This window comes from Oncorhynchus mykiss, chromosome 13 (genome assembly GCF_013265735.2).
Source record: "Oncorhynchus mykiss isolate Arlee chromosome 13, USDA_OmykA_1.1, whole genome shotgun sequence".
Lineage (NCBI taxonomy): Eukaryota > Metazoa > Chordata > Actinopteri > Salmoniformes > Salmonidae > Oncorhynchus > Oncorhynchus mykiss.
The window spans coordinates 63,864,579-63,886,631 of record NC_048577.1 but is presented as its reverse complement, the minus strand read 5'-3'; the positions used below and the strand labels follow the sequence as shown (position 1 = coordinate 63,886,631).

General features: G+C 42.5%; 1 protein-coding gene across 1 annotated transcript in view; it reads right to left on the bottom strand.

Annotated features, from left to right (window-relative positions):
* LOC110487419 (DNA polymerase delta catalytic subunit) overlaps nt 1-20,059 on the bottom strand; it is a 37,112-nt gene extending 17,053 nt beyond the window's left edge. Inside the window, exons 1-11 of the mRNA XM_036941894.1 lie at nt 19,904-20,059; nt 16,356-16,542; nt 15,905-16,018; nt 15,441-15,581; nt 14,998-15,123; nt 14,463-14,631; nt 13,050-13,164; nt 12,841-12,970; nt 7,595-7,761; nt 7,378-7,482; nt 1,745-1,885 (exon numbers count right to left, since the gene is read on the bottom strand). Of these exons, the coding sequence (XP_036797789.1) occupies nt 1,745-1,885; nt 7,378-7,482; nt 7,595-7,761; nt 12,841-12,970; nt 13,050-13,164; nt 14,463-14,631; nt 14,998-15,123; nt 15,441-15,581; nt 15,905-16,018; nt 16,356-16,542 (1,395 nt within the window). The 5' untranslated portion in view covers nt 19,904-20,059. The remainder of the gene's footprint in view (nt 1-1,744; nt 1,886-7,377; nt 7,483-7,594; nt 7,762-12,840; nt 12,971-13,049; nt 13,165-14,462; nt 14,632-14,997; nt 15,124-15,440; nt 15,582-15,904; nt 16,019-16,355; nt 16,543-19,903) is intronic.
* Nucleotides 20,060-22,053: the final 1,994 nt, after the last annotated feature.

Below are 22,053 nucleotides of genomic sequence, written 5' to 3'. Positions count from 1 at the left end.
TGATGAGTCTAACTATGGTCCAGGATCAGTCAGACAAAACATGAATCCATGATGAGTCCTCTAACTATGGTCCAGGGTCAGTCAGACAAAACATGTATCCATGATGAGTCTAACTATGGTCCAGGATCAGTCAGACAAAACATGAATCCATGATGAGTCCTCTAACTATGGTCCAGGGTCAGTCAGACAAAACATGTATCCATGATGAGTCTAACTATGGTCCAGGATCAGTCAGACAAAACATGAATCCATGATGAGTCCTCTAACTATGGTCCAGGGTCAGTCAGACAAAACATGAATCCATGATGAGTCTAACTATGGTCCAGGATCAGTCAGACAAAACATGAATCCATGATGAGTCCTCTAACTATGGTCCAGGGTCAGTCAGACAAAACATGAATCCATGATGAGTCCTCTATGGTCCAGGATCAGTCAGACAAAACATGAATCCACTATGAGTCTAACTATGGTCCAGGATCAGTCAGACAAAACATGAATCCACTATGAGTCTAACTATGGTCCAGGATCAGTCAGACAAAACATGTATCCATGATGAGTCTAACTATGGTCCAGGATCAGTCAGACAAAACATGAATCCATGATGAGTTCTCTAACTATGGTCCAGGATCAGTCAGACAAAACATGAATCCATGATGAGTCTAACTATGGTCCAGGATCAGTCAGACAAAACATGAATCCATGATGAGTCTAACTATGGTCCAGGATCAGTCAGACAAAACATGAATCCATGATGAGTCCTCTAACTATGGTCCAGGATCAGTCAGACAAAACATGAATCCATGATGAGTCCTCTAACTATGGTCCAGGGTCAGTCAGACAAAACATGTATCCATGATGAGTCTAACTATGGTCCAGGATCAGTCAGACAAAACATGAATCCATGATGAGTTCTCTAACTATGGTCCAGGATCAGTCAGACAAAACATGAATCCATGATGAGTCTAACTATGGTCCAGGATCAGTCAGACAAAACATGAATCCATGATGAGTCTAACTATGGTCCAGGATCAGTCAGACAAAACATGAATCCATGATGAGTCCTCTAACTATGGTCCAGGATCAGTCAGACAAAACATGAATCCATGATGAGTCCCCTAACTATGGTCCAGGATCAGTCAGACAAAACATGAATCCATGATGAGTCTAACTATGGTCCAGGGTCAGTCAGACAAAACATGAATCCATGATGAGTCTAACTATGGTCCAGGATCAGTCAGATAAAACATGAATCCATGATGAGTCCTCTAACTATGGTCCAGGGTCAGTCAGACAAAACATGAATCCATGATGAGTCCTCTAACTATGGTCCAGGATCAGTCAGACAAAACATGAATCCATGATGAGTCCTCTAACTATGGTCCAGGGTCAGTCAGACAAAACATGAATCCATGATGAGTCTAACTATGGTCCAGGATCAGTCAGACAAAACATGAATCCATGATGAGTCTAACTATGGTCCAGGATCAATCAGACAAAACATGAATCCATGATGAGTCTAACTATGGTCCAGGGTCAGTCAGACAAAACATGAATCCATGATGAGTCTAACTATGGTCCAGGATCAGTCAGACAAAACATGAATCCATGATGAGTCCTCTAACTATGGTCCAGGGTCAGTCAGACAAAACATGAATCCATGATGAGTCTAACTATGGTCCAGGGCCAGTCAGACAAAACATGAATCCATGATGAGTCTAACTATGGTCCAGGGCGGGCCAGTTACCTGGAGCAGGTCAAACTGAACTCGTCCCTCCATGTTGAGGATCTTGTTCTCTCTGCGGCCCATCTGTTTGCTCTGGAAACTGGAGTCTCTCAGGACTGACTTGATGCCCAGTACTCTGCCCAGGTAGGGGAACAGCTTGACCTGGAATCGGACATATCAATCAAATACATTTTAGAAAGCCCTTTTAGAAAGCCACAGAGTGCATCACAGACACCCAGCCTAAAACCCCAAAGAGCAAGAGACACAGAGGCAGAAGCACAGAGACACAGAGGCAGAAGCACAGAGACACAGAGGCAGAAGCACAGAGACAAAGAGGCAGAAGCACAGAGACAAAGAGGCAGAAGCAAAGAGACACAGAGGCAGAAGCACAGAGACACAGAGGCAGAAGCACAGAGACAAAGAGGCAGAAGCACAGAGACACAGAGGCAGAAGCACAGAGACAGAAGCACAGAGACACAGAGGCAGAAGCACAGAGACAAAGAGGCAGAAGCACAGAGACACAGACTCCAGATGTCTCTTTCCATGACTTTAATAGAGGACAGACGTGGCAGGTAGGAGAGACAGACACGCTACTCCATCAGCCTTTTTAAAGGTCATTGTTTATGAAAACAACATTTTCCTGAATTTCATTTGAGGAAGATCCAATTATTATCTTTGGGGCCTAATTCAAATGCATTTCTTAGCGTCAAAGGTTTGTGTGCGAGTTGTTTTTTGGGTCGGACCAAAATCATTGCTGTTTTGGGGATCTCTAGTATCTTATAGGGCAGCTGTTTTGTGGATCTCTAGTATCTTATAGGGCAGCTGTTTTGGGGATCTCTAGTATCTTATATGGCAGCTGTTTTGGGGATCTCTAGTATCTTATAGGGCAGCTGTTTAGGGGATCTCTAGTATCTTACAGGGCAGCTGTTTAGGCCCCTTACCTTTTTCCTATCTTTACTAACTACATGCCACTGGCTCTGAGTAAATGACTCAACACTACACACGTCAGCTACTACAGCAACTGAAATGACTGCAACAATTAACAAAGAATGGGTGGGCAAGAAATAAGTTTGTCCTAAATATTTAAAAACTAAAAGCATTGTATTTGGGACAAATCGATGAGATTCACTAAACCCTAAACCTAAATGACATCTCGTAATGAATGTGGTAATGAGCAAGTGTCATGGTCAAAACACATTGATACAACAGTAGTTAAGATGGGGAGAAGTCTGTCCATAAAAGCACTGCTCTACCTTCTTAACAACACTATCAACAAGGTCCTACAGGCTCTAGTTTTGTTGCACTTTGACTAGTGTTCAGTCGTGTGGTCAGGTGCCACAAAGAGGGACTTGGGAATATTGCAGTTGGTTCAGAACAGGGCAGCACGGCTGGCCCTTAAAAGAACAGAGCTAACATTAATGACACGCATGTCAATCTCTCCTGGCTCAAAGTGGAAGAGAGATTGTCTTCATCACTACTTGTTTTTGTAAGAAGTGTTGACTAGCTGAATGTACAGAGGTGTCTGTTGAAAATACTAGAACAAAGCTTGGACACCCCTGCATACCTCACAAGACATGCCACCAGAGGTCTCTTCACAGTCCCCAAGTCCAGAACAGACTATGGGAGTGACACAGTACTACATAGAGCCATGACTACATGGAACTCTATTCCACAGTACTACATAGAGCCATGACTACATGGAACTCTATTCCACAGTACTACATAGAGCCCTGACTACATGGAACTCTATTCCACAGTACTACATAGAGCCATGACTACATGGAACTCTATTCCACAGTACGACAGAGCCATGACTACATGGAACTCTATTCCACAGTACGACATAGAGTCATGACTACATGGAACTCTATTCCACAGTACGACATAGAGCCATGACTACATGGAACTCTATTCCACAGTACTACATAGAGCCATGACTACATGGAACTCTATTCCACAGTACGACATAGAGCCATGACTACATGGAACTCTATTCCACAGTACTACATAGAGCCATGACTACATGGAACTCTATTCCACAGTACTACATAGAGCCATGACTACATGGAACTCTATTCCACAGTACGACATAGAGCCATGACTACATGGAACTCTATTCCACAGTACTACATAGAGCCATGACTACATGGAACTCTATTCCACAGTACTACATAGAGCCATGACTACATGGCACTCTATTCCACAGTACTACATAGAGCCATGACTACATGGAACTCTATTCCACAGTACGACATAGAGCCATGACTACATGGAACTCTATTCCACAGTACTACATAGAGCCATGACTACATGGAACTCTATTCCACAGTACTACATAGAGCCATGACTACATGGAACTCTATTCCACAGTACTACATAGAGCCATGACTACATGGAACTCTATTCCACAGTACTACATAGAGCCATGACTACATGGAACTCTATTCCACGTCAGGTAACTGATGCAGCAGTAGAATCAGATTTAAACAGCAGGATATAAATACAGCAGGACCGTAAAGACATGCACATACATTGAAATGTTGTTGAATGGTGGTATTATTAATTCTGTACTGTACATTTTGTACTGTAGATAAGTAGTGGTGTAATAATGTTATATGATGTACTGTTTTATATATATTATTTTATAAGTAAATGTAAGTGGTTTCTAGTATCTTATGACAGGCAGGTACAGCTCCAGTAGTTAGACTGACAGGCAGGTACAGCTCCAGTAGTTAGACTGACAGGCAGGTACAGCTCCAGTAGTTAGACTGACAGGCAGGTACAGCTCCAGTAGTTAGACTGACAGGCAGGTACAGCTCCAGTAGTTAGACTGACAGGCAGGTACAGCTCCAGTCGTTAGACTGACAGGCAGGTACAGCTCCAGTAGTTAGACTGACAGGCAGGTACAGCTCCAGTAGTTAGACTGACAGGCAGGTACAGCTCCAGTAGTTAGACTGACAGGCAGGTACAGCTCCAGTAGTTAGACTGACAGGCAGGTACAGCTCCAGTAGTTAGACTGACCGGCAGGTACAGCTCCAGTAGTTAGACTGACAGGCAGGTACAGCTCCAGTAGTTACTGACAGGCAGGTACAGCTCCAGTAGTTAGACTGACAGGCAGGTACAGCTCCAGAAGTTAGACTGACAGGCAGGTACAGCTCCAGTAGTTAGACTGACAGGCAGGTACAGCTCCAGTAGTTAGACTGACAGGTAGGTACAGCTCCAGTAGTTAGACTGACAGGCAGGTACAGCTCCAGTAGTTAGACTGACCGGCAGGTACAGCTCCAGTAGTTAGACTGACAGGCAGGTACAGCTCCAGTAGTTAGACTGACAGGCAGGTACAGCTCCAGTAGTTAGACTGACAGGCAGGTACAGCTCCAGTAGTTAGACTGACAGGCAGGTACAGCTCCAGTAGTTAGACTGACAGGCAGGTACAGCTCCAGTAGTTAGACTGACAGGCAGGTACAGCTCCAGTAGTTAGACTGACAGGCAGGTACAGCTCCAGTAGTTAGACTGACAGCCAGGTACAGCTCCAGTAGTTAGACTGACAGGCAGGTACAGCTCCAGTAGTTAGACTGACAGCTCCAGTAGTTAGACTGACAGGCAGGTACAGCTCCAGTAGTTAGACTGACAGGTAGGTACAGCTCCAGTAGTTAGACTGACAGGCAGGTACAGCTCCAGTAGTTAGACTGACAGGCAGGTACAGCTCCAGTAGTTAGACTGACAGGCAGGTACAGCTCCAGTAGTTAGACTGACAGGCAGGTACAGCTCCAGTAGTTAGACTGACAGGCAGGTACAGCTCCAGTAGTTAGACTGACAGGCAGGTACAGCTCCAGTAGTTAGACTGACAGGCAGGTACAGCTCCAGTAGTTAGACTGACAGGCAGGTACAGCTCCAGTAGTTAGACTGACAGGCAGGTACAGCTCCAGTAGTTAGACTGACAGGCAGGTACAGCTCCAGTAGTTAGACTGACAGGCAGGTACAGCTCCAGTAGTTAGACTGACAGGCAGGTACAGCTCCAGTAGTTAGACTGACAGGCAGGTACAGCTCCAGTAGTTAGACTGACAGGCAGGTACAGCTCCAGTAGTTAGACTGACAGGCAGGTACAGCTCCAGTAGTTAGACTGACAGGCAGGTACAGCTCCAGTAGTTAGACTGACAGGCAGGTACAGCTCCAGTAGTTAGACTGACAGGCAGGTACAGCTCCAGTAGTTAGACTGACAGGTAGGTACAGCTCCAGTAGTTAGACTGACAGGCAGGTACAGCTCCAGTAGTTAGACTGACAGGCAGGTACAGCTCCAGTAGTTAGACTGACAGGCAGGTACAGCTCCAGTAGTTAGACTGACAGCCAGGTACAGCTCCAGTAGTTAGACTGACAGGCAGGTACAGCTCCAGTAGTTAGACTGACAGGCAGGTACAGCTCCAGTAGTTAGACTGACAGGCAGGTACAGCTCCAGTAGTTAGACTGACAGGCAGGTACAGCTCCAGTAGTTAGACTGACAGGCAGGTACAGCTCCAGTAGTTAGACTGACAGGCAGGTACAGCTCCAGTAGTTAGACTGACAGCCAGGTACAGCTCCAGTAGTTAGACTGACAGGCAGGTACAGCTCCAGTAGTTAGACTGACAGGCAGGTACAGCTCCAGTAGTTAGACTGACAGGCAGGTACAGCTCCAGTAGTTAGACTGACAGGCAGGTACAGCTCCAGTAGTTAGACTGACAGGCAGGTACAGCTCCAGTAGTTAGACTGACAGGCAGGTACAGCTCCAGTAGTTAGACTGACAGGCAGGTACAGCTCCAGTAGTTAGACTGACAGGCAGGTACAGCTCCAGTAGTTAGACTGACAGGTAGGTACAGCTCCAGTAGTTAGACTGACAGGTAGGTACAGCTCCAGTAGTTAGACTGACAGGCAGGTACAGCTCCAGTAGTTAGACTGACAGGCAGGTACAGCTCCAGTAGTTAGACTGACAGGCAGGTACAGCTCCAGTAGTTAGACTGACAGGCAGGTACAGCTCCAGTAGTTAGACTGACAGGCAGGTACAGCTCCAGTAGTTAGACTGACAGGTAGGTACAGCTCCAGTAGTTAGACTGACAGGCAGGTACAGCTCCAGTAGTTAGACTGACAGGCAGGTACAGCTCCAGTAGTTAGACTGACAGGCAGGTACAGCTCCAGTAGTTAGACTGACAGGCAGGTACAGCTCCAGTAGTTAGACTGACAGGCAGGTACAGCTCCAGTAGTTAGACTGACAGGCAGGTACAGCTCCAGTAGTTAGACTGACAGCCAGGTACAGCTCCAGTAGTTAGACTGACAGGCAGGTACAGCTCCAGTAGTTAGACTGACAGGCGGGTACAGCTCCAGTAGTTAGACTGACAGGTAGGTACAGCTCCAGTAGTTAGACTGACAGGTAGGTACAGCTCCAGTAGTTAGACTGACAGGCAGGTACAGCTCCAGTAGTTAGACTGACAGGCAGGTACAGCTCCAGTAGTTAGACTGACAGGCAGGTACAGCTCCAGTAGTTAGACTGACAGGTCCACATACAACAAGGCAATATACAACAAATACTGCATCAACAGACATTGATCTGGCAGGTTAGACTTAGAATCTGGACGTTCTGATTCTAGAAGTTTCCATAGAACCATGGCCAGTCTGTCTGTACTGACCTTCAGGGTAGCTGCTCTGTTCAGCAGGTAGGGAAGGTCAAAGTTCTGGATGTTGTACCCAGTGATGATGTCTGCATCCACAGTCCTCACAAACTCAGCCCAGCTCTGCAGGGGGAATACAAAGAGCCAATCAGGGGGGAACCTCCACTGCTGTTTGTCTTAAAGCAGCCAAGCTCAACTCCCCACAAGTGTGTTTGTGTGTGTGTGTATATGTTACCTGTAGTAACTGGCTCTCTTTAGTGAAGCACAGGACCTGGGAGCCCACGATGCTGGAGCAGGACTGGAGGGTGAAGACGGTGCGGATGAAAGGTTCCTTCTCTCCCTGTCGCTGCACCATGGAGGCTATCTGGATCACTGGGTCTTTCTCTGCCTCGGGAAAAATCCCTAGAAGAAGACAAGAGAGTTGGGCCAACCTTTAGAACAGTGAATACTGTTCTGATCCTAGACATTCAGTTACATAGAACAGTGTCAATTCTCCTCATGTAATGTTAACGGGGAGCGTTAAGAGTTAATAAGGCTGTCATAGAATGTTGTAGTGTCATGTAAATGAAGAGTTATCATAGAATGTTGTAGTGTCATGTAAATGAAGAGTTAACAAGACTGTCATAGAATGTTGTCGTGTCATGTAAATGAAGAGTTAACATGGCTGTCATAGAATGTTGTCGTGTCATGTAAATGAAGAGTTAACATGGCTGTCATAGAATGTTGTAGTGTCATGTAGTGTCATGTAAATGAAGAGTTATCATAGAATGTTGTAGTGTCATGTAAATGAAGAGTTAACAAGGCTGTCATAGAATGTTGTAGTGTCATGTAAATGAAGAGTTAACATGGCTGTCATAGAATGTTGTAGTGTTATGTAAATGAAGAGTTAACATGGCTGTCATAGAATGTTGTAGTGTCATGTAAATGAAGAGTTAACATGGCTGTCATAGAATGTTGTAGTGTCATGTAAATGAAGAGTTAACATGGCTGTCATAGAATGTTGTATTGTCATGTAAATGAAGAGTTAACATGGCTGTCATAGAATGATATTTAACATGGCTGTCATAGAATGTTGTAGTGTCATGTAAATGAAGAGTTAACATGGCTGTCATAGAATGATATTTAACATGGCTGTCATAGAATGTTGTAGTGTCATGTAAATGAAGAGTTAACATGGCTGTCATAGAATGTTGTAGTGTCATGTAAATGAAGAGTTAACATGGCTGTCATAGAATGTTGTAGTGTCATGTAAATGAAGAGTTAACATGGCTGTCATAGAATGTTGTAGTGTCATGTAAATGAAGAGTTACCATGGCTGTCATAGAATGTTGTAGTGTCATGTAAATGAAGAGTTAACATGGCTGTCATAGAATGTTGTAGTGTTATGTAAATGAATAGTTAACATGGCTGTCATAGAATGTTGTAGTGTTATGTAAATGAAGAGTTAACATGGCTGTCATAGAATGTTGTAGTGTCATGTAAATGAAGAGTTACCATGGCTGTCATAGAATGTTGTAGTGTCATGTAAATGAAGAGTTAACATGGCTGTCATAGAATGTTGTAGTGTCATGTAAATGAAGAGTTAACATGGCTTTCATAGAATGTTGTAGTGTCATGTAAATGAAGAGTTAACATGGCTGTCATAGAATGTTGTAGTGTCATGTAAATGAAGAGTTAACATGGCTGTCATAGAATGTTGTAGTGTTATGTAAATGAAGAGTTAACATGGCTGTCATAGAATGTTGTAGTGTCATGTAGTGTCATGTAAATGAAGAGTTAACATGGCTGTCATAGAATGTTGTAGTGTTATGTAAATGAAGAGTTAACATGGCTGTCATAGAATGTTGTAGTGTCATGTAAATGAAGAGTTAACATGGCTGTCATAGAATGTTGTAGTGTCATGTAAATGAAGAGTTACCATGGCTGTCATAGAATGTTGTAGTGTCATGTAAATGAAGAGTTAACATGGCTGTCATAGAATGTTGTAGTGTCATGTAAATGAAGAGTTAACATGGCTGTCATAGAATGTTGTAGTGTCATGTAAATGAAGAGTTAACATGGCTGTCATAGAATGTTGTAGTGTCATGTAAATGAAGAGTTAACATGGCTGTCATAGAATGTTGTAGTGTCATGTAAATGAAGAGTTAACATGGCTGTCATAGAATGTTGTAGTGTCATGTAAATGAAGAGTTAACATGGCTGTCATAGAATGTTGTAGTGTCCTGTAAATGCAGAGTTAACATGGCTGTCATAGAATGTTGTAGTGTCATGTAAATGAAGAGTTAACATGGCTGTCATAGAATGTTGTAGTGTCATGTAAATGAAGAGTTAACATGGCTGTCATAGAATGTTGTAGTGTCATGTAAATGAAGAGTTAACATGGCTGTCATAGAATGTTGTAGTGTCCTGTAAATGCAGAGTTAACATGGCTGTCATAGAATGTTGTAGTGTCATGTAAATGAAGAGTTAACATGGCTGTCATAGAATGTTGTAGTGTTATGTAAATGAAGAGTTACCATGGCTGTTATAGAATGTTGTAGTGTCATGTAAATGAAGAGTTAACATGGCTGTCATAGAATGTTGTAGTGTCCTGTAAATGCAGAGTTAACATGGCTGTCATAGAATGTTGTAGTGTCATGTAAATGAAGAGTTAACATGGCTGTCATAGAATGTTGTAGTGTTATGTAAATGAAGAATTACCATGGCTGTCATAGAATGTTGTAGTGTCATGTAGTGTCATGTAAATGAAGAGTTAACATGGCTGTCATAGAATGTTGTAGTGTTATGTAAATGAAGAGTTAACATGGCTGTCATAGAATGTTGTAGTGTCATGTAAATGAAGAGTTAACATGGCTGTCATAGAATGTTGTAGTGTCATGTAAATGAAGAGTTACCATGGCTGTCATAGAATGTTGTAGTGTCATGTAAATGAAGAGTTAACATGGCTGTCATAGAATGTTGTAGTGTCATGTAAATGAAGAGTTAACATGGCTGTCATAGAATGTTGTAGTGTCATGTAAATGAAGAGTTAACATGGCTGTCATAGAATGTTGTAGTGTCATGTAAATGAAGAGTTAACATGGCTGTCATAGAATGTTGTAGTGTCATGTAAATGAAGAGTTAACATGGCTGTCATAGAATGTTGTAGTGTCATGTAAATGAAGAGTTAACATGGCTGTCATAGAATGTTTTAGTGTCACGTAAATGAAGAGTTAACATGGCTGTCATAGAATGTTGTAGTGTCATGTAAATGAAGAGTTAACATGGCTGTCATAGAATGTTGTAGTGTCATGTAAATGAAGAGTTAACACGGCTGTCATAGAATGTTGTAGTGTCATGTAAATGAAGAGTTAACACGGCTGTCATAGAATGTTGTAGTGTCATGTAAATGAAGAGTTAACATGGCTGTCATAGAATGTTGTAGTGTCATGTAAATGAAGAGTTAACATGGCTGTCATAGAATGTTGTAGTGTCATGTAAATGAAGAGTTAACATGGCTGTCATAGAATGTTGTAGTGTCATGTAAATGAAGAGTTAACATGGCTGTCATAGAATGTTGTAGTGTCCTGTAAATGCAGAGTTAACATGGCTGTCATAGAATGTTGTAGTGTCATGTAAATGAAGAGTTAACATGGCTGTCATAGAATGTTGTAGTGTCATGTAAATGAAGAGTTAACATGGCTGTCATAGAATGTTGTAGTGTCATGTAAATGAAGAGTTAACATGGCTGTCATAGAATGTTGTAGTGTCCTGTAAATGCAGAGTTAACATGGCTGTCATAGAATGTTGTAGTGTCATGTAAATGAAGAGTTAACATGGCTGTCATAGAATGTTGTAGTGTTATGTAAATGAAGAGTTACCATGGCTGTTATAGAATGTTGTAGTGTCATGTAAATGAAGAGTTAACATGGCTGTCATAGAATGTTGTAGTGTCCTGTAAATGCAGAGTTAACATGGCTGTCATAGAATGTTGTAGTGTCATGTAAATGAAGAGTTAACATGGCTGTCATAGAATGTTGTAGTGTTATGTAAATGAAGAGTTACCATGGCTGTCATAGAATGTTTTAGTGTCACGTAAATGAAGAGTTAACATGGCTGTCATAGAATGTTTTAGTGTCACGTAAATGAAGAGTTAACATGGCTGTCATAGAATGTTGTAGTGTCATGTAAATGAAGAGTTAACATGGCTGTCATAGAATGTTGTAGTGTCATGTAAATGAAGAGTTAACATGGCTGTCATAGAATGTTGTAGTGTCCTGTAAATGCAGAGTTAACATGGCTGTCATAGAATGTTGTAGTGTCCTGTAAATGCAGAGTTAACATGGCTGTCATAGAATGTTGTAGTGTCATGTAAATGAAGAGTTACCATGGCTGTCATAGAATGTTGTAGTGTTATGTAAATGAAGAGTTAACATGGCTGTTATAGAATGTTGTAGTGTTATGTAAATGCAGAGTTAACATGGCTGTCATAGAATGTTGTAGTGTCCTGTAAATGCAGAGTTAACATGGCTGTCATAGAATGTTGTAGTGTCATGTAAATGAAGAGTTACCATGGCTGTCATAGAATGTTGTAGTGTTATGTAAATGAAGAGTTAACATGGCTGTTATAGAATGTTGTAGTGTTATGTAAATGAAGAGTTACCATGGCTGTCATAGAATGTTGTAGTGTTATGTAAATGAAGAGTTAACATGGCTGTCATAGAATGTTGTAGTGTTATGTAAATGAAGAGTTACCATGGCTGTCATAGAATGTTTTAGTGTCACGTAAATGAAGAGTTAACATGGCTGTCATAGAATGTTTTAGTGTCACGTAAATGAAGAGTTAACATGGCTGTCATAGAATGTTGTAGTGTCATGTAAATGAAGAGTTAACATGGCTGTCATAGAATGTTGTAGTGTCATGTAAATGAAGAGTTAACATGGCTGTCATAGAATGTTGTAGTGTCCTGTAAATGCAGAGTTAACATGGCTGTCATAGAATGTTGTAGTGTCCTGTAAATGCAGAGTTAACATGGCTGTCATAGAATGTTGTAGTGTCATGTAAATGAAGAGTTACCATGGCTGTCATAGAATGTTGTAGTGTTATGTAAATGAAGAGTTAACATGGCTGTTATAGAATGTTGTAGTGTTATGTAAATGAAGAGTTACCATGGCTGTCATAGAATGTTGTAGTGTTATGTAAATGAAGAGTTAACATGGCTGTTATAGAATGTTGTAGTGTCATGTAAATGAAGAGTTACCATGGCTGTCATAGAATGTTGTAGTGTTATGTAAATGAAGAGTTAACATGGCTGTTATAGAATGTTGTAGTGTCACGTAAATGCATCATAATGCAGAAACCTCAATGTCCCAACTCTCTAAATACATGGCTCTGCTGACAGGAGCCAGAGGACAAGCCAGTAAACACAGTCTCTCCAGTCCACAGACACCCAATCAGTACAATACAGCATAATATAGTACAATGCAGTACAGAGCACAAACCTTTTCTTCCAGCACACTCAATGTCAAAGCTGAGAACCCTGAGAGGAGCGATCCTCTGGTACTCTCCCTCTGCTGGGTGACTGATCAGCTGGGTCCATCCCACATCAACCTCATACTGACACAGAGACACCTAGGAGAGAGGAGGGAGGTATTGTAAATCTGGAACACCCCCTGGGTGTGTAAAGGCCCAGAGGTCTCCATTCTCTTACCTTGCCTGGGTTGTGAGCGTCCGTCTCCCCCAACATCCTCTCCTCCCTCACCCGGTACTTCCCTTTGGGCAGCTCAATCCAGCAGCAACCCACCACATCGCTGTCCACCATAAACCTATAGCACCACGGGACACAGCGGACCTCATTTAACAACATAAACCTATAGCACCACGGGACACAGCGGACCTAATTTAACAACATAAACCTATAGCACCACAGGACACAGCGGACCTCATTTAACAACATAAACCTATAGCACCATGGGACACAGCAGACCTCATTTAACAACATAAACCTATAGCACCATGGGACACAGCGGACCTCATTTAACAACATAAACCTATAGTACCACGGGACACAGCAGACCTCATTTAACAACATAAACCTATAGCGCCACGGGACACAGCGGACCTCATTTAACAACATAAACCTATAGCACCACGGGACACAGCGGACCTCATTTAACAACATAAACCTATAGCACCACGGGACACAGCGGACCTCATTAAACAACATAAACCTATAGCACCACGGGACACAGCGGACCTCATTTAACAACATCTGTACAAATGAATTTGTTAATTCTCATGAAAAACAACTGCTTACTGTGTGAATTTGGTTGAAAATACATTTCTCCCAAAAATGTCTAAATAATTGGTTTATATAGTTTAACACTGGAAGCCCTGAGGAAGTCATGTTGTCTGCACATCAATAAAACATGTTAATCTCCTTTTTAAAGTCCTGCTCCACTACTTCCTAGACTCATCCTAAATAAGTCTATTTCATTAGTGTTAGAAGCCATTTCAGGAGGACGCGCCATTTTGTTTCACTGAGCGCCAAAAAGTGACTTTTTCAAATCCTCCTAGAGTCACACGCAGGTAACACGTGTTGATTTCTATACAGTCTCAGAAAGAGCACATTCGGAGGTGTCCAACACACTTACCATTGTGAATTACCTCTCAAAATGAAAAGATGAACACTATTTCAAAATAAAATGTTTACCAAGAATAAACCCTGTTTCTTGGCCTCCACACGTGACCACGCTGCAACAGATGACCTACAGTAACATAAACTAATGACAATGATAATGTGTTCTTTGGAATGAAATACATTCTGTATTCTAATGTTACTCATGACCGTCATAAACACAACCAAGTGATCATTTTTTTCGAAAGCATATATGAACTGTATTTATGAGACTGTCAGAGTGTTGCAGCTCGTTGAGGCAGTAGGGGGGGGGGGGGGGGGGGGGGGGGGGGGGGGGTAAGAGAGACCCGGCAGTTTAGGGAAAGAACTGGGTTAAAATGTCAAGGGAAAACCAGGACTGCTTCTTTTTTTACTTATCTCTCTCTCTCTCTCACACACACACACACACACACACACACACACACACACACACACACACACACACACCTGATCTCAAAGTCGATGTTAGCCTCGTAGGAAGAGAAGCTCTGAATGGGGAAAGGTCCAAACTTAAATCCCTGCTCCAGGAGCCTCTTCGCCGGGGCAATCAGACGAGGAATTGCCATGGTGATGCGCAGGAAGTCCGCAATCCGTTTCCCATGGTAACCATACATACCTGGAGGAGAGATGGGGAGGAAGTTATCAACTACCTTGTCAGCCTAGTCAACACCACAGCACTACAAGCTACCACACCACACACACAACCAAAAACAACAGTTCAACTGTTGACACACAGGATACTCCTCTGCATCCTGGGTAAAAGGAGGTAAGGACTGATAGAGCGTCTTTACTTCGTTCATTCAACCAATTCAAACGCTCTTTTCTTTGCTACCTGTCCAAAACATGTCCATGTTACCCTTCTGAACTTTCCTTTGCCTCAAATGACTACTGGAATGCACCCTGAGTGTATCCAGGAGTCAGCAGTCCCACTACTAGCCTATTGCAGTTCCACCACTAGACCAGACATGGACACTATACATACTTTCTTTGTGTGTGATGTCCACCGCCAGCACAGTGACCGACATGTTGTCCTTGTTGTAGCGCATGTCCTTCAGCACAGCAGAGTTAAGCTCCCTTTTGAACTCACTCAAATGATCACTGGTGAACCCTGAGACAGAGAGAGGAAGGGAGGGGGAAAGTGAGAGAGAAAAAGGGGTGGATGAATTTGATATTGTTACTCCATTCCACCGACTCGGTGGACAAAATTAAAGTCATTATTTTCATGTCATTTGTGGTTGGCCCTCAGATTTAGTCCTAAATAATAATGTAGTCTTCTGCTTCTTAAAGTGACCACGACATTACTACTGTGATGCCTAGAAAACACGTATCCCACACGGTCATGCCATGCTTAGCTCACACTAATAGGTCTGATATGTAGAGTAATGTTGCGTATCATTATATTGCTCATTTTCAGAGAAAACTCACCATTGGGGGCAGGGATGTAGAAATAGGGGGCAAAGCCGTGCACGTGGCAGCACACACTGTTCCCGCTGTCAGTCACCCCAAACATGCGGATTATTGGTACATTTCCCTGAGACTGACCTGGCATGCCAGCCACAGCAGCCCCTGTTGAACAGACCATCACAAACAGTTTAGGTCGGTGTCATGACTCGCACTCCTGCCTTAAAACGTGACAGAAAAATGGCCTTTAAAAGTCCATGGCAGCCTAAATATGCTCCAACTAAAACTAACCTGTTGGTCCCATGGACTGTCAGGCATTGCCTTCATATATCCATCTATGATCTTGACAGTGGTTACATTTCTCCAGCCTCATCCCTGAGCTTAATTGCAACATTCCACTCCATGTAGGCCAACCTGTTTCAAACAGGTTCTGGATTCCAGGCTAGTCGAAGGGCAGAAACCCTAAACATTTCAGTGACATAGCTTACCTAAATAGTAGTCGAGGTCAATCTGTTGGAAGACCAGGGTGTCAGAGTCCGGGTTAAGAGGGGCGGCCTGTGGCCGACGCCATCGGGGGTTGAGGTCAGTAGAGAACAGCTCACCTGCAACCGGGTCAAGGGTCATATGCAGAAGACAGGAGATTGGTCAGTCAGTGTGATGTTAAAGAGGCAGGTTGGTGAAAAATGAATTAAACTCTCCACCACCAGCGTCAAATGGTAGCCTGGGTACCAGTGCGTTGAGTTATTCCACTCCTTGTCATGCTAAACATGTAGTTGGCCTACATGGAGTGGAATGATGGTTTTAAACAGGTTTTAGATTTCAGGCTAGTTAAATGGCAGAAATCCTAAACATTCCAGTCATTCCAGACAATAGGAATCCCTGGTAAGACTAAAGCCTGCACAATGCACATCACCATGCGCTCTCCTCTCATCCTCTCACCAACAGGGATGACGTCATGCCCCGCCTGTCCTTCCCTCTCCTCCGCCTCCATATCGGCTTCTTCGAACAGGGCGAGTTCCTCCTCGAAGATCGACGGGCTGTCTTCCCAATCCCCGCCAGTTTTACCACGCTTGGCCTGGGACGCCCCGCCCCTCGGCGGACCGCTATTCCGCCTTTTAGCATCCATCTACAGGAGACATCAATGGACCAACGATTAGTACTTTACACACCTTGTAAGCATTTGTATCTGTCACGTGTGAATGTTGTTTATATATTTAGTACTATATATTTATCTTATCTGATTTGCAACAACTTAAGTTCCTTCTGGAAAATTAAAGTATTCTATTCAACCAAATAGGCTACAACTGGTTCAGCTGGTAGAGCATGGCGCTGGCACCATCAGGTCGTGGGTTTGATTACCGCTACAGCAATCAATAAAAAAAATTTTACCCAAAACCGTAGGTCACTTTGTATAAAAACGTTAGTTAAATAGCATGTGTATTATATAGCCAGGCCTATTTCATTCTGATTGATATAATTCACTGTCATCTGGCCACATTAATTATACAGTTGAAGTCGGAAGTTTACATACACCTTAGCCAAATACATTTAAACTCAGTTTTTCACAATTCATGACATATAATCCTCGTAAAAATTCCCTGTCTTAGGTCAGTTAGGATCTCCACTTCATTTTAAGAATGTGAAATGTCAGAATAATAGTAAAGAGAATGATTTTTCAGCTTTTATTTCTTTCATCACATTCCCAGTGGGTCAGAGGTTTACATACACACAATTAGTATTTGGTAGCATTGCCTTTAAATTGTTTAACTTGGGTCAAATGTTTTGGGTAGCCTTCCACAAGCTTCCAACAATAAGTTGGGTGAATTTTGGCCCATTCCTCCTGACAGAGCTGGTGTAACTGAGTCAGGTTTGTAGGCCTCCTTGCTCGCACACACTTTTTCAGTTCTGCCCACAAATTGTCTATACGACTGAGGTCAGGGATTTGTGATGGCCACTCCAATACCTTGACTTTGTTGTCCTTAAGCCATTTTGCCACAACTTTGGAAGTATGCTTGGGGTCATTGTCTATTTGGAAGACCCATTTACGACCAAGCTTTAACTTCCTGACTGATGTCTTGAGATGTTGCTTCAATATATTCACATCATTTTCCTGCCTCGTGATAACATCTACTTTGGGAAGTGCACCAGTCCCTCCTGCAGCAAAGCACTCCCACAACATGATGCTGCCACCCCCGTACTTCACGGTTGGGATGGTGTTCCTCGGCTTGCAAGCATCCCCCTTATTCCTCCTAACATAACAATGGTCATTATGGCCAAACAGTTCTATTTTTGTTTCATCAGACCAGAGGACATTTCTCCAAAAAGTACAATCTTTGTCCCCATGGGCAGTTGCAAACCGTAGTCTGGCTTTTTTATGGCGGTTTTGGAGCAGTGGCTTCTTCCTTGCTGAGCAGCCTTTCAGATTATGTCAATATAGGACTCGCTTTACTGTGGATATAGATACTTTTGTACAGGTTTCCTCCAGCATCTTCACAGGGTCCTTTGCAGTTGTTCTGGGATTGATTTGTACTTTTCGCACCAAAGTACGTTCATCTCTAGGAGACAGAACGCGTCTCCTTCCTGAGCGGTGTGACGGCTGCGTGGCCGTTTGTACAGGTGAACGTGGTACCTTCAGGCGTTTGGAAATTGCTCCCAAGGATGAACCAGACTTGTGGTCTTGGCGGATTACTTTTGATTTTCCCATGATGTCAAGCAAAGGGGCACTGAGTTTGAAGGTTGGCCTTGAAATACATCCACAGTTAAACCTCAAATTGACTTAAATGATGCAAATTAGCCTATCAGAAGCTTCTAAAGCCAGGACAACATTTTTCTGGAATTTTCCAAGCCGTTTAAAGGCACAGTCATCTTAGTGTATGTAAACTCCTGACCCACTGGATTTGTGATACAGAGTATTTCACTAATAATTCACTGTATGTATAAATTGTTGGAAAAAATTACTTGTGTCATGCACAAAGTAGATGTCCTAACTGACATGCCTAAACTATAGTTTGCTAACAAGAAATTTGTGGTTGAAAAACGAGTTTTAATGACTCCAACCTAAGTATGTAAACTTCCGACTTCAACTGTCGCTGATGAAGCTATGGTGAGCTTTCTAGCGCAGTGGCTGCCTGGGCATCAGTCAGGTGGACAGTGAAGGTTGTTGTGTTAGCTTGCTAGCCAGCTACCCTCATAGAATTCAATATTTAGGCCACTTCATTTCAATGCCCTATGATCCTTGAAATGCCTCATGAGTTTAGTAGAACGGTCTTACCCCACCATAATCCAAAATATAAGGTTGTTACAATGTCTTTTAAACAATGTAGCTATAGCTTCAAAGTATGTGTCAAACTAGCTATCACTCTGATCTCATGTAGACTGGGACTTATTAGGTTCATAGCTACATCTATGCAGTTGAGTATTACCTAGCTAGCTACAGTAGCTCCCTCATTTTTACAAAGTTATCTACATGTATCCAGCCCTGGCTATTCCTGGGAACTAACTACGGTGGTGGAGAAAGTACAACATTTTCATACTTGAGTAAAAGTAAAGATACCTTAAAAGAAAATGACTCAAATAAAAGTGAGTCACCCAGTAAAATAGTACCTGAGGAAAAGTCAGTATTGTTTAAATATACTTAAGTATCAAAAGCAAATGTAATTGATAAAATGTACTTAGGTGTCAAAAGTAAAAATCATTTAAAATGTCTAATATTAATAAAACCAGACGACACGGTGTTCTTGTGTTTTTAATTTACGGATAGCCAAGTGCACAGTTCACACCGCCAGATCAGAGGCAGTAGGGATGACCAGGGATGTTTGCTTGATAAGTGCGTGAATTTGACAATTTTCCCGTCCTGCTAAACATTCTAAATGTAAAGAACACTTTTGGGTGTCAGGGAAAATGTATGGAGTAGAAAGCACACTTTTTAAGGAATGTAGTGGAGTAAAAGTAAAAGTTGTCAAATATAAATAGTAACTAACCAAAAAAAACGACTTTAAGTAGTTTACTTAAAGTATTTTACACCACTAACTATAGGAACCAAGTGGCAGGGCTGTCGTTTGGCTGAAACACGAATGAAGGACTGTGCCGTTAACAGCGAACCTTAACTAGCTACAATAACCGAATCCAAATATCACTTTCCAACCTCATAGCTAGCTATCCGCTGATGAAGTTGAGACACTGGTAACTACTGGTCACATTTGGAAGAGGAGCAGGCATCGTTAGTAAGTAGCTATCAATATTAATAGTTACAAGCCGCAGTTGAGGTGTTTATTTGCCTCAATGTGAACTTCTCAACGTCGTTGAACAGCAACACGCCTGCAAGTTAGCTATAGCTAACTAGCTAGCCCTGTTTCAATTGTAAATAGCTAGTTACAAAGAAACAAATGGGTATACCAATTAATTATGATCCGCATGTATTTGGCAATCGGACACATGTGACATTGTTAGCTAGCTCTCGCTACTTGGCAATAAAATGTTGTAGCTACCTTTGTTCAATGTGGTGACTTCGATCAGATTCTACTTGACAACAACTCCCGCCACTTGTGCGTTTAATTCGTGAACTTCCACCCCCGGAAAGAGCGGAGGATTTCCACAGCGCACATGGTGATTGGTCAATAGAGCGGAAACCCGTGGCTTAAAAAAGGGATGGAAGCAGCGGCCATATTTGGTGTGGCTCAGAGACTGACAACTGTGTGAGCTGTGTTAGATATCTATCATAACAATATGTTTACATTGTGGTGACACTCAATTTGAAGTCTAATCACAGAGAAGAGAGATCTCTATGAAGCTAATAACCTAAACCAATAGATGAAATAGATCTTATTCCAATTATTATATTGTTAACAAGCAATGTGGTTCACTGTATTGCATTTATCGTTACGGGTTACTAAAGGGTTTTGTGTGTGTGTGTGTGTGTGTGTGTGTAGGTGCATCATGCACCGCAATAATCTGAGGGGGCACAAAGTACGTGAAGATGGCTGGGGGGGTGGTGCGGAGGGCACCTCAAACAGCTTTTTCCTGCAATCTACAGCCATAATCATACTTAATTCTGTGTAAACGAATATCTCAAATGTTCTGCATATCTAAGCATATCTCTTAAGCTGTCTGTCTCCTCCTGGTGGTTGTTTTTTTAATGAAACTAAATATTCTTCTCTGCATCTCTGATCAAATCTAGGTAAAAGAGTTCAAGGAATTTGAGTCTTATTCGATACATTTAGCTATTACTTGATTTTCTAAACCAACCTTGCCTACTCTAACTTGATTGATATCCCGAAATGTCTTCTTGGTTGCTGCTTTTAGCAACGCTAGCATTTACACAATTGCAGTGCTTGGAATTAGCTTGCAAAAAAACTGAAAAATCTGCCAGAAGCCAAAAGTTTAATAAAATTACATTTCAACTTATTTTGTTGATTGTCTGTAGGCTTGGTCATTATGCAGGGGAGATTTGAGAGAGAAAAAACATCTAATCAAATCTAATTTTATTGTTCACATTCACCGAATACAACAGGTGTAGTAGACCTTACAGTGAAATGCTTACTTACGAGCCGCTAACCAACAATGCAGTTTAAAAAAATACAGATAAGAATAAGAAATTAAAGTAACAAGTAATTAAAGAGCAGCAGTAAAACAACAATAGCGAGACTATATACAGGGGGGTACCGGTACAGAGTCAACGTGCGGGGGCACCAGTTAGTTGAGGTAATATGTACATGTAGGATTAAAGTAAATATGCATAGATGACAACAGAGAGTAGCAGCCGTGTGAAAGAGGATGGGGAGTTGAGGCAATGAAAATAGTCTTGGTAGACATTTGATTAGATGTTCAGGAGTCTTATGGCTTGGGGCTAGAAGCTGTTAAGAAGCTTCTAACCTCTAAGCTTCTTGGACCTAGACTTGGCGCTTCAATACAACTTTCCATGTGGTAGCAGAGTAAACCGTCTATAACTAGGATGGTTGGAGTCTTGACAATTTTTAGGGCCTTCCTCTGTCACCGCCTGGTATAGAGGTCCTGGGTGGCAGGAAGCTTGGCCCCAGTGATGTACTGGGCCGTTCGCACTAGCCTCTGTAGTGCCTTGCGGTCGGAGGCCGAGCAGTTGCCATACCAGGCAGTGATGCAACCAGTAAGGATGCTCTCAATGGTGCAGCTGTAAAAGCTTTTGAGGATCTGAGGACCCATGCCAAATCTTTTCAGTCTCTTGAGGGGGATTAGGTTTTGTCGTGTCCTCTTCATGACTGTCTTGGTGTGCTTGGACCATGTTAGTTTGTTGGTGATGTGGACACCAAAGAACTTGAAGCTCTCAACCTGCTCCACTGCAGCCCTGTCAATGAGAATGGGGGTGTGCTCGGTCATCTTTTTCCTGTAGTCCACAATCATCTCCTTTGTCTTGATCACGTTGAGGGAGAGGTTGTTGTCCTGGCACCACATGGTCAGGTCTTTGACCTCCTCCCTATAGGCTGTCTCGTCGTTGTCGGTGATCAGGCCAACCACTGTTGTGTCACCGACAAACTTAATGATGGTGTTGGAGTCGTGCTTGGCCATGCAGTAATGAGTGAACAGGGAGTACAGGAGGGGACTGAGCACGCAGCCCTGAGGGGCCCCCGTGTTGAGGATCAGTGTGGCGGATGTGTTGTTACCT